The sequence below is a fragment of the Chelon labrosus genome (assembly GCF_963514085.1).
Source record: "Chelon labrosus genome assembly, chromosome: 13".
In the NCBI taxonomy this organism is placed as follows: Eukaryota; Metazoa; Chordata; class Actinopteri; order Mugiliformes; family Mugilidae; genus Chelon; species Chelon labrosus.
Window position 1 is genome coordinate 18,427,669 of NC_140346.1, and position 13,433 is coordinate 18,441,101.

The 13,433-nt window shown below is 46.5% G+C and overlaps 1 protein-coding gene across 1 annotated transcript; it reads left to right on the plus strand.

Moving 5' to 3' along the window:
- Positions 1-1,609: 1,609 nt before the first annotated feature.
- On the plus strand, positions 1,610-13,225 carry sh2b2 (SH2B adaptor protein 2; the record flags this gene model as incomplete). The annotated part of the gene is made up of 9 exons (XM_084559633.1): positions 1,610-1,647; positions 5,342-6,296; positions 9,731-9,832; positions 10,072-10,163; positions 10,570-10,670; positions 10,774-10,935; positions 11,061-11,263; positions 11,647-11,821; positions 12,891-13,225. The coding sequence occupies exons 1-9, from the start codon at positions 1,637-1,639 to the stop codon at positions 13,223-13,225; spliced, it is 2,136 nt and encodes a 711-aa protein (XP_084415759.1). The 5' UTR covers positions 1,610-1,636.
- Between the last annotated feature and the right edge of the window lie 208 nt (positions 13,226-13,433).

A 13,433-nucleotide genomic window follows, 5' to 3' on the forward strand; every position in this document is an offset into this window, starting at 1 on the left:
AACATCACCAATCATCCTCATCAGCCAATCACAGAGGGTGTGCTGCCGGCATGAGGCTGCTCGCAGCATAAAGGAGTCTGTTAAACTACATGTGCAGTGTTTATCTCTGAGAAGTATGCACAGCTTTAAAAACACGAATTCGTGTACATCCGTTATTCTTGGCCACTCTGTCATTTCCCCAGTAGCTCCATATGACTGCCCACAACACCACAGTCTTAATCAGGCGTGTGTAATTCCTGGCTCTGCACGGTTCGGTCCTGTGAGGGCTCTGCGAGGTACACGAAGTGAACAGATCTTGTACGATGTGTTTTGCAGGCTGTAGCTGATCACTTCTCCCTGCGCAGTAATGTCTCTTTCCTCTCCTCCCCAGTCAGTTTACTGTTACAGACAGAACTCCCAACCATCTGACAGAGATATCTGCCCCGCTCCCTCGGGTAAAGAACCAGCAGGAGGAGGAGGGGGCACAGTAGTGGTAGATTTTTACAGCAGATCGGGAAGAGATACAGGAAGGAAAAGGCTTCTGAGGGCTGAAGGATGGAGGTGAACACTTTTAGATTCCCCACGACTCCCTTTAGCCCGTTTTCTTTTTTTTTTCTTTTTGCATCCGGTCCATCGGAGCCGAGGTCCAAGGAGAGTCTTGGGGTTGTGAGAATCTACATGGTGCCTCTGCTCCCCCTTGTCCCTCAGTACGTCTCCTTTTCTTTATGCTCCCCTTGTCTCCTCCACCTCCACACATTTACTGATTGTTTTAGCAGCTGGCCTGTGGAGTAAAAACATGCCCCCTCTCCAGAGGTGGAAAACAGTACTCTGATCTTTAAGTACCAATACAGCAATTTCAAAATACTCTACTTTGAATAAAGGGCTTTATTTAAAACCCTGCTTACGCAAAACTGTAGTCACGTTAAGAGAAAAAAATGATTTAATATGAAAAAAAAAACCCATGACATTGTGAAAATGATTGCACATTCTGATGGACCTATTTTTTGTTCCTTTCCCTAAACTCATAGCACTGCTTTTGAGCATAGTTGGCCTGTTTTCAGCAAATTGCAGACGGACAAGGTTAGCAGCTATCTTGTGAAAACAGTGGAGTACTTAGTGGCTAAATGGAGAGATACTCCCCTGAGGGTTTCCTGTAAACCTTGCCCTGTTGGGGATAGTCCCAAAAGGTCCCATTAAAAACACCTGTGCGCTGCTTTATAACAGAAAGGGGGTGATTACATTTTACATTGTACATTTTCTAAATCAACCAGTTAGTCGTCAAAAAATGGAAAGAAGTATTGTTTAAAAACACTTCTTATAAAGCACACATATGTGTTGCTTCTTCAAGTTTGTTTCTGAGGGCGAGATGGGCTCAGTGTTACAGGAATATGTGGACATATATCAAATTAACAGTCTTATTTATTATCTTAATAGAAAACATAACCAGATACCGCTTTATTATAATGTGTCACAAGGCATAAAATGTCAGGAGCAGCTGTGTTTTTCTTATTTTTGCTGTCTCTGCCATCATTTTATCTTTTTTTTTTTTTTTTTTATCCTGGTGTGCCTTTTCCATATGTCGTCAGCTCCAGTCTGCTGAGCCTTTAGAAAACCATAATGCTGTCCACTTCCTCCAGCGTCTCATGGCTTGAGTTTCATGCTGACTCGATGACTGAATGTGTGTGTGTGTGGGCGCCGCGTACAGTCAGTTCAGTATCCTTGAGAGAGGCACATCCTCATCTTTGCGGAAGGGCAGGAGTTTGTGAAATGCACCTCGCGGTGTATTGTTGTTTTTCTGCTGAATGAGTAGAAAGTTGGCCCAGTGCAGGTTTTTAAATAGCTGAATGGGTATCGACGTGCTCGCCGGCAACAGCAGCACATACGCACACACACATACGCGCGCTAAGTCACAAGGGTAGCGGGGTGATTATAGCAACAACACTTGATGATTAGTAATTTAGCTTCACAAAAATCTTGTGTGACTTGAATGAATGAGTGTATGGATGTTGAATGAATGAAGAGATAAATTCATGAATGATTGGTTAATGACTTAGTAATAAAGGTTTTTAAAGTTGTAACAGATGTATTAATGGGGAATAACTCGTTTAGTCATGTTTTATAAATCAGTTATTCCTTTCTAATAAGCCCTAGTCTGAAGTTGTAAATACTATTAATAAGGGCTTTGTAATTTTAGTCATTAGTAAAGGTCCAGATTATAGTCTGTATATAAATATGGACTACACATACCCCACTTCCTTGCATTGGTCAAACTGATGCTAGTTTCCCAGGGATACGGGCAGCGCGATCTTCCGCTCTGCTCTGCCTCCATCAGTTACAATGAAATGGCGGATTATAGACTGCACTTATTTATTTATATTTATTTTTTCCTGCTTTCCCGGAGCGGTTGGCATAGCAACTGTTAGTCATCATCATGATGTCACATCCTGTTTCTACAGCGTCAAATAAACAAAACTTATCAGAAAAATTGACACTTGAGTATACATCAGTATTCTGTTAACTACCTAAAATGACAGGAACCATCCTTGAAAAAAGTGTTTTAGTTTGACACAAGTCCCGCCCACTAACATGGAGGGGGCGGAGCTTATGACCTATACTGCAGCCAGTCACCAGGGGGAGCTCTACTTGCTTTGGCTTCACTTCTGGGGAGCAGTTCTTTATCCACAGTCTATGGTCCAGATCCTGCACCAGCTCTTTTCCAGGAGGAAGCCAAAGACGACCATAATAAATAGAATTTGAATGTTCTCCCCGTGTCTGCCCTGGCTTCTCCCTCATCGCAAAGACATGAAAGTTAGGTTAATTGGTGATTCCAAGTTGGCCGTAGGTGTCCATGTGAGTGTGAATGGTTGTTTGTCTTCTCTTTGTCTGTGTGATTTATTGGGGCGTACCCCGCCTTTCACCCAGTGCCAGCTGGGAAAGGCTTCAGCCGCCTGCAGCCCTCTCCAGGATAAGCGGTAATAGATGATGGATGGAAGCAAATACCATTCAACGTTGCCTCAGCATATTTTACATTTTGTCTGAATGCCTGCGCTTGGTTTCCATTTTCAGTTCGCTTCAAGTTTACTTTAAAAACTTTACTTTAAAAATCAATATGCTGAGTTTCCTGTTATTAATCAGACCTTCGTGGTTTGTTTCTTTCATTCGGCCTTTCTGTTTTTTTGGCACGCGTTCAGTTTATGTCTTTCTGAAACCTGTTAGGATGTATTTCCGTCAGCTGATGACAGGTTATGAAAGTGTTCCCATCTCAGGACCTTTGGTTGCGGTGCAGCTCAGGGGGGTAGACCAAGAGCGACAACAGCACAGTGCTGCTCATTCACGTTTTCCTCACTTCTCGTCCAACCAATGCAATCACTGTGAGATTCAAAACAGCTTCATACGAGACCCCGGACCACCCACCTCTGCACACTAGTTGAATTAAAGAAGAGAAATAAAGCGAAATGACTTTAGATTCCTTGGGGACATCCTCACAGATGAGAAAAACATTTCTTTTGTTTCTCTTTTATTGTTATTCTCTAATCTCACCATTTCCTTTCCTTTATTGTGTCTGCAACCATCACAGCATTCCTCTGAAATTTTGACACCCGGTCTCAGCATCAAGCATCAAGACTTCTTCACGGAGCAGCCTCCCTTACCGCACTGTCCCTCAGATCTGTCATGTTGTGTTTCCCAGATCAGTGGGAGAAGAAACGAGAGGAAGCGATTAGCTTCTAGTTGAACATGTGTGTCAGACTTAATTCCAGTGGAGAGTTGTTTTTGTGCGCTAATCCTTTCTGAAAAGACAACCCACACTGATGCCTCTGAAAACGACGACATTGCTGCTTGCGGGAGAAATTCCAGGAAACTCTGCAGTGCAAATGTATGCGAGATTTGGTTTAGGAGTGCAATTTCAGTAAGCAAACATCTGAGCTCTTATTGTGAGCGAAACTGCCAAGAGAAGCCCATCAGCTCTAAGAATAAGCTTCCACTGCTCGGGGAGCGTTGGCCGTCCCTGTGCGTCTGTCGCTCAGCCTGCCCACTCCCACCATATCGTCTTTTTATCTGCATGATTTGCAGCAATAATCAAACCAACATGTGCCTGATTGTTTGGCAGTATTCGCTCATGATTCGCTAGTCACTGATGTGCAGAGGCAAAGAGACGAGGGGGGTTGGGGGTGTAAACCGTCACTGGATGCTGCTCCTGGTATGACTCTGTGTCGGAGTTTTAGCATTGATGTGATGTGGTTTGGCACGGCTGGAGCCACAAAGGGAAGCGGCGCTGAGAACTGAACGATGCCAACACACGCAGCGGTTGTCTCAAAATAAAACTCATTATTCAACAAACATCAACAGATGATAGAAAACAAGAGGAGACATACGATCAGTTTGTGTTGAATTGCAGTTGCGTTAACCGGCTCTGACAGAACACTTCTGGATAATTCACATAATCTGAGTGCATGTCAGAAATCATCAATTGGTGAGGCTCGCGACTGATAAGGGGCCGAGCTTTCCGGATGATTTCCTCTTCGATCCGTTGTCACATGGAATCTGTTCATGAGGCGACTTCATGACATGCAAAGCCTTGCGCGTTAATCTTGAGCTGCCACAGATTTTGAACTCGTCAAAGTGACGAGTCGCACCACTGTAGCTTCCACTGAGGACACTGCGGTCCTGTCCTCTTCTTAAGTGCATTAATTAGTTATTGGCTGATTCCACAGCATGTTTAGGCTAAATAAACGTCTTAAAAACCCACCGATTATCTAAAAAATGTGTCGTCCATAACTGAAAACAGTCCTGTTTTTCTTCACTCGTAGATTTTCTTGGGAGATACATTGTTTTCACAGGATGGAGACTCTTATGTTGGGGAAAAAACTAAACATTTGAGCAAAGGAATAAGATTAAACTAATCTAATAAAACAACGTTGAGACGTTTTTCATGGATCGGGCTGCCTTGTGGACTCATGAGCTCATTCTTCCTTTTTAAAATCCTGGCTGAGACCCTGGTTGTGACTTTGATGCACATTTTATTTGATAGTCTGAGAAAGGTGAAAGTTGTGATGTCAAAAGAAATCATTTTGACATCACAATGCAAGGAAAAGTCAAACTTTTGCAGTGTTTGTTGAAAAAAAAAAAATGCCACAGAAAATCAGAAAACAAGGTCTTCGTTTTCATAGATATAAATATTATAATGACAAACACAAGCTGGTTCGCAGTCTGCTTCATTCACACATATTTTATTCTTTGCACCATCACACATGCAGTCTGTTCCACAACTGTTGTATGTGTGATCCAAAGCCAGGAGGTACACCAATGCATGCTGTATTTGCAGCTTCCGCACTAACACTCTGCCTCTCTTCCTGCCCTTCAGCCTCTCCTCGGTGGGTTGGCATGGCCCAGTGATGAACGGAGCGGTGGTGCCCGGTAGCCCGGAGCTCTCCTCCTCGTGCCCACTGCCTGACTGGCGAGAGTTCTGTGAGCTCCATGCTCGAGCCTCTGCTGCAGACTTCGCTGACAAGTTCCAGCGCTTTCTGTCGGAGAACCCGTGCTACGACTCGCCCGGCGCGGACGCCAGTTTCTCGCAGCACTTTGCCCAACACTTCCTCGAGTGCTTCTCTGCGGCGTTGACCCAGGCCCGGGAGAACCAAGCATCCTCCCCGGGAGAGGACGGGACGAACTCTGCGCCCAAATATAGCATCGTCCCTTTCCTGGGAATCCAGGGTTGCCCGTTGTCCTACGGGCACGACCTCTACCAGAGGCGCAAGGACGCCGGGGCTTCAAGTGAATCTCTGGACAGTATGGATAGCGGAGGGGGAGGGATAGATGGGGGAGGCAGTGGCACCGCCGCCTCCCGGGGCCCCCAAACAAACCACAAGGTGTCTGCTCTGGGACAGTCCCGCAGCTCCGAGGACGTGTCAGTGAGTCACCCAAAGGCTCGCTTCAAGAAGGGCTTCTCCCTGAGGAACATGAGTTTGTGCGTGGTGGACGGGGTGAAGGAGATGTGGCACAGACGGGCCTCCCCTGAACCTGACGCCCCCTCTGGGACCAGGAAGTCTAACGGGGCAGGAGGAGGAGGTGGAGGAGGAGGAGGGGAGGCTGCAGGGGGAGAGAAGTGGTCCCAAAAGCTGCGGCTTCCCAGGGGTTCCCAGGGCCACAAGGCCGAGCTCCTGGAAATCCAGAGGGAGGGAGCGCTGAGGTACATGGTGGCCGATGACACAAACTGTATGGGTGCTGCACAGTGGCAGAAGTGCCGTCTGCTTCTGAGGAAGACGAAGAGGGACGAAGGAGGGGAGAAGTTCCTGCTGGAGTTCTACGTACCGCCCAAGGTATGTAAACACACAGAAAAAGTGGACACTTTAACAAAAGAACATCAAAGTGACTTATTCTAATCTGATCAACAGAGGGAAACTCAAAGATACTCAATAAACTAAAGAAATAAAAGGTCGTCACATCTTCAATTTTCAGAACTGGCAACCAGCTGCTTTTCAATTTACATTATTATTAATTAAAAGGTTTGTTTTTGTTTTTATAGGCCTTTATTTAGGACTATTACAAATCTTCTTAAACCACATTGAGCGGCCATTAACTTATTTCTAAGTCTCTGAGTCTAGTTGGAGATTAGAGAACATCGACCAACAAAACTCAACCAGATAATGAAAACATGATTATCTGCAGCTCTTCTCGAATCCCAGATTTAAATTCAGCCCCGATGATCTTGCCCGGCCGACGCTGAGTAACGCAGGTCGAGCCACACACTCGCATGCATGCATGCGCCCTGCACATTTGTCTATATGGGATTTCCAGATCATTGCCCCTGACCTTAAGTAGGCCATGAGGCTGTGCAGCTGAGTGTGTGTAAATCTGCCACCGTCCTTTGAGCGTGGCTGGTGGGAATGTGGGGATAAGGCTGCGGGGAGGAGGAGAGGGGGTAAGGACAGGTGGGAGGCAGGCGTGGGAGGGGGGTTGGACGTGAGCTGGCAGAGAGAACCGGAGACTGTGAGAGAGAGAGAGAGAGAGAGAGAGAGGAAGCTGTTACATTGATTTCCATGAGGCGAGGGGATCACAGAGTTTCCCTTTCGTGTGCAAAAAAATATAAATATTGATTCCTTCCTCATCTTCAGCAAACCGAAAACAGGAACCATAATAGTTCTGTGACTCACTTAAACTCTGCCATGTCACGAGAGGAACTTGTAAAACAAAACTTAACAATTGAGCTTCGGCAGTTTCACGTGTTGTGTTCTATTAACGTCCACACATGGGAAAACGATTATGAGCCGCGGACGAGGAGAGACTTCAGAGCTGCGGTCGCAGCCTTGATGAGGCATTAATTAAACGCGCGCACATCTCGACGGGGCCTGCTCTGCAGACGCTCTCTCCGAGTTGTTTTATCACTGCCATCCTATTCACATCTTACAAATCATAACAGTGCAGCGTCAACAGTGTTGGGAAGATGAACTGACTCATAAAATCTCACTCCTGCCTTGCTCCTGGCTCTGGCTCCGTCCCTGTCAGGGCCATCAATCTGCCGGCTTCTCCGCGAGGCAGAGACACTGCAGCACGCTAACTGCCTGCATTATGACACAGCAGCAGGCCCTGAGATGACCTGCTCCCTGCTTCTCACCTCCCAAACTAACATGCAAGAACTACAACGGAGTAACAGTTGTAACACATCAGAGGTCTGGGATACTAATGTAGCGTCAGAGATATATACGAGCGTTAAGTAAAGGTGCTGAATGTTTCATGCGCTCATAAGAGGGCATTAAAATTTCAAACGCTGCCCGAGAAAATGCCACGTTTTTCTTTTTTTTTTTTTTTTTTTGCCACTTTTGTCACGTCCCAGCAATTATTCATTGTGAAAGTTATCTCATGTGGTGAACTGGTAGGCCATCAGAGCCCAAGTTGCGGTTTGAGCAGCTGAGGCTTTGAGATGTCCACCTCTCATATGGATTTAAATAACACATTTAAAGCTGCACCGGTCAACAGTTTTATTTTAACATTAACTATAATTAATCTGGTGTTAATTATATATATGTGCCAGGTGAACAGGGATGCATGTGGCGATTAAACCACAAATAACGATCACTTGACTCTGCAGACTTCCTTAGCTTCACGTATCACTCTGAAAAGAGACAACTAAGAGCTGTTGGAGACTAAAACAAGACCTGGGTGATTAGAAACTTCCTGATTACTGTCCTGAGTGTGTAAATAAACAATGCTTTGCTAACGAAGTCAACACTCCAGGTAACTCAAATGTGGACAGCCACACCACAGAATAAAAAAATAATATGTGAAGTTGTATTTTTCCTTTTTTCTCTGCAAGACTACAAGTCCTGGGGTGGAGCATGCACTGTTATGTGCACCGGTTAGCACCACCCATGCTTTTCAACATGCTATGCCCACCCAACGTATGCTGACCAGAGCAGGGAAGCACAGGAAATGGTCAAAAGGTTTAATACAGGAAGTGGTTTTTGACATCTGATCCAGAGAAAGGAATTGTGGGCGTGGACGGCAGAAAAGCTGCACAAGGCGGATCGAGATGAGAACAGTGTTTCTCCAGACAGATCAGCTGATAAGCCTCTGCCAGACTATCAGTCAGCCTCCTCCTCGCTCTGCCTCTCCCGACATACACAGGAAAAAAAAAGGCTCTCAGCCTCAAACACACTCATTGGATCTGTTAAGATTATCGTCTGGATCCATCTCTCTGCAGAGGGCAAACTGCGGCCAGCATGTTTTCTGTGTTCACCCCTCTTGTAAACTCCTCCCGTTCTCTGTTTGTTAGTCAGTCAGCAGGAATAATCGCTGCGATGCAGTGAGAAATAAGAGCCCGTGTTTAAAAAAACTAAAAAAACTAAACGAGCTGTGGAGTTATTTTTGCAGGTTGTGCAGTCTTTGGTAAACTCTCCCCTTTAATGCTAATGCCAGTGAGTTATTTAATCTGGGGGTGTAGTGCATTGCTGCTAAATCTGTGCCAATAATTTTGACTGCATGTTGCCCCTTAATTATCATGTGTGAAGGAGGAGTTTGAGGGTTTTTTTCTGCATTTCACAGTAAAGACAGAGCGAAGTGGTTCTATTTAAACACGCACCTCTCATTTAAAGCTATAAGTAGGGCCTCTTTGTGCAAAAATATATAGTTTCTACTTTTACAAGTTTTGCCGTTTGCACCTACACGGTGTCACACAGCATGTAATTTAACTCTGGACAATTCATAATTGAGTGTTCGGGGTTTTGGTGATGATATACTTGCACAAACTTGTACCGCCACACAAGGAGTGGTGATTTGTGTGTTTCCTAGAAATGCAGAAAGGATAAAAAAAAAATAAAAATGTTGTTCCTCTGTGATCTGCAAGCATTTCATTGCTTATCTAAGACAAGGGTCTCCTTCCGCAACTTATTCATAGAAAGTGGAGTTTGTCTGTCTAAAGAATGCATTATGAGGCGTTTAAACCATTATGTCCCCCTGTTTTTTGGACTGTTTAATTACTTTTTAGAGATCTTTTGGGGCAAAAATTGTATAGAATTAGCGTTTCCTGTCTTTCGACGCAGTAATAAAAAATAAACATGCGACAGAATTTATCTGTTTTCTGTTTCCTACACTAATCTAGAGACCTGTTTATCTCGGGGCTGACTCATCTGTTGGAAACCACTTGTGTGGTGAAATTTACAGCTGTGAATTCGGAATTTTTGCTTCTAATGTTTTAGGTTAAAACATACAGGTGCAGCTCATTTGATATACAACGCTGTCTGCATGTTCCTTCTAGTCCTCAAAGCCCAAAGTGAGCATCCCTCTGTCAGCCATCGTGGAGGTGCGGACCACCATGCCGCTGGAGATGCCTGACAAGGACAACACCTTTGTTCTTAAGGTAGAACCTGCACGGACTTTCACACAACAGCACCTGCATACTGTAAGTTGAAAATGCTCTGGGAGGAATAACACACACGCATACACATACACACACACACACAAAAAAAACATGTTGCTGGAAAATGAGGTTGCGCACGTCTTTGCTGAGCCAACACAGTCATTTCCGTGTTCTGTATCCTGATGTGGTCCAATGGACAGAGCTCAGTGTGTGACTGCAGTGTTTGGCTGCTTCCACAGGTGGAAAACGGCGGGGAATACATCCTGGAAACCATTGACTCCCTGCAGAAAAACTCGTGGGTTGCTGACATCCAGGACTGCATAGACCCCGGGTAAACCACCAGATAAATATTTGCTGTTGACTGAAGATGCAGGGAAGAGGGGGACGGATAGAGGGGGGAAAGAGTGCGCGGGATGGGGAAGGAGGGGAAACACACACACACAGTCATTAATCATCCAATTAGTGGAGTTTTTGACAGGTTGCTTGAGCATAAACACGGGCGCTCTCGCACCGCCGACATTCCTCCTCAGTTTCTTGGATTTCTGGACGTTTGTCGGCGCAGCGCAAGACGTAAACATATTTGTGTATTTATTTATATATTTGGACATATTTGTGTCAGTGTTTGCAGGTTGTGTGTAGAGCTGTGTGCCGGGATTCGGTGATGTTTGTTTGCACACGTGTACGCATCATGTGTATACGTTCTTGCGGTTGTCCTGACCCTGACTGCTTGTGTACAGGGACAGCGGCGATGATATCGAGCTGGCGTCATGTCCTCATGGTCAGGCCTCCAAAGACTGCTCCATGGTGGCCTCTTGCAGCTGTGAGCTGCTGTCTGAGGGTGAGCAAAGACGCCTCTCTGCTCTCCTCTACAGCTCTTCATGTTACATAATGTTTACATGTTTTGATCCTGACTGACGAGGAATGTATAAAATCATGTCTAGGAGTGTATCGTGCTGCAGAGAGGTCGTGTTCTACGGCAGCAGAGCATTACAGCGCCCCCTCAGTCCGTTGCAGGGAACCTCCTTTCACCCAGCACCCGTCCCACATGCCTTTAGAGCGCTTCCTCCAATCCCCAGAGGCCCAGGGCTCCAACACTTCTTCAGGTGATAACACACACATGCGCTTTCCTCACTAGATAATCAAAACAGGTGAAGACCCATGAATATAAACACGAGACGATTCCAGATGGAGAAATATAAAACATAAATGTGTGCGTAACACTGCTCAGGTGGCGGTGAAGGAGCCAAAGACTCAGATGGAGATGCCAGCTTGGCGGGCTACCCGTGGTTCCACGGTACGCTGTCTCGTGTGCGCGCGGCTCAGCTGGTGCTCGCAGGTGGAGCCAGGAGCCACGGGCTCTTTGTGATTCGCCAAAGCGAGACACGGCCAGGGGAGTACGTCCTCACCTTCAACTTCCAGGGCAAAGCCAAGGTGAGATGATTAGAGGAATAGTTTATGTGGTTCTTAAACACTGTTTAAACTTTTACAGCAGACTGAGTTATCCAGGGTCTTGGAATAGCTGCAGTGACGTTTGCAGTCCTCTTATGTAACATGATCCCTGCACATCACATCCTGCCAGCCGGCAGTGTTGAGGAAGTGTCAGCTGCCACCTCTTCCTCTAGTGTCAGCCTCAGTGTTCTGTCTCTGCTCCCACAGCGAGGCGCAGATAATGCTCTGACCTCTGTGTGGTCTGTTTGTTTTAGATGTTCACCGTGTCTCGGGATGCAACTCTGCCTTTGTATGTTTTCACTTTCACCTCCCTCCACCTTGTTAATGTCCGGTTTTCTAATCTTTTCCTTCCCTCTTCTTCCCAGCATTTGCGTTTGTCAGTTAATGAGAACGGACAGTGCCACGTCCATCACTTGTGGTTCCACACCGTGTCGGACATGTTGAGACACTTCCACGCCCACCCAATCCCCCTTGAGTCCGGGGGCTCGGCTGACATCACTCTTCGCTCTTATGTACAAGTGCAGAGAAGCTCCGCTGCAGGTACTGTTGATTTAACTGGTCATAGATGCTCATCTCTCTAACTTGGCAGCTGTATCATACTGCCTGGTGTATATTTTATTAGTTTAATACTAAGTCACCCCCACCCCATAACTATGACACTCCTTGATGGCAGCACAAGGTGTTGACCTGGCCTCCAAATTCACTAGATCCCAAACTGATCAAGTATCTGTGGGATGATCCACAGAGGCCCCTCCCCTCAACCCATATGAGCCCCCATTAACAGCATCCTGTTGCTAGACGCCACAGGACACCCTCAGAAGACCCATGTCCACTCTCTTGGTTGAAATATTCCTTCAGTGAACCAATACAATGAGACGCAACTGTCTTAATCTTCTCATTGACATTGTTAAAGTATGACATTGTGACATCTGAAATAAGACGCAGCACTGTTAATAAGAAAAAAAAACTTTATCCAGGCTCAGGTCAGTCCACTCTGGGTTTTGCTCCCACAGCCTCGTAGGGCGATTGCGAACCTACAAAAGGTTAAATGTGCTGATGAATACCAGAGGTTTGGCCTTATAGACCGAGGAACCAAACTCACTCACCCATTCCTCCCCCATCCTCATTACTTAACACTGGTCCTGCCATCCACTCTCCTGGCGTGGGATAAATGCCCTCCTGTACAGGAGAGTGAGGGGGCGATTATACCGCAGCAGTTTTGCATGCAGGCCGAGACTCCAGCTCCAACCCACCCTGCTGGTCACAAAGAGGCCCTCTGTTCCACCAAACGCTGGACCCACACACACTCACGCACTACCTCACATCATGAAAATAGAGTGAGGGTTTGATTCCGGGTGTAAAAGGCTTTATTGATACACTGGTCAGGCGTGTCTTTGGCACCAGTGTTGTTGGTGTTATTGCCCACCAAGAGAAAGGATAATAAAGGAGGCCCACACTGCCTGTGTTTACATGCTGCCCTATGAAGGAGCCTTTTACTCGCAACTCTCCAGAGTAAAACCAACAAACAATTAGCAGCAGCGCCTATTTATTTATGCTATTAATGCGTCTATTAAAAGGATTTCTCTCTGCGTTCCACTATCTGCTACAGATGTGACCGTGCCACCGGTCCTCACTCCGCCCAGAGATGCAGGCTGCCGGACAGATTTAACCCAGCCTGCTCTTCACCCTCCTGGAATCGCAGCACCTGCAGGGCCTCCCGCCGATGCCCCACTTTCGTCAAGCACCTCCTCCTCGCCTACCGCTCTTCCCTCCCTCTCCCGCAGTGACCCAGGTACTGGAGGAGGAGTAGGAGGAGGGTTGCAGAGCCGGAGCAACAGCTCTGAGCGCCTGCTGGAGGCCTCTAGTGGTACATCCGAGGACTACCACGACGCTGATGGGACTCGCAGGGCCCGAGCTGTGGAGAACCAGTACTCTTTCTACTGAACGACCCAGGGCAGGCGTTCAGTCACGTGTTTTCAGACTGGATGAGGTGCGGAAAGTTGGAGGTGACACGGGGCGCTCTGCAGATGGTGCAAAATGGTCCAAATCACTGGATCACTTATCATTTAGTTTGTTTTTGTTTCATGGTGATTTCCTGTTTCTCAGATGTGAGAGGGGCGGGAGATGATGCAGAGCAGTGTGTCCACGCTGA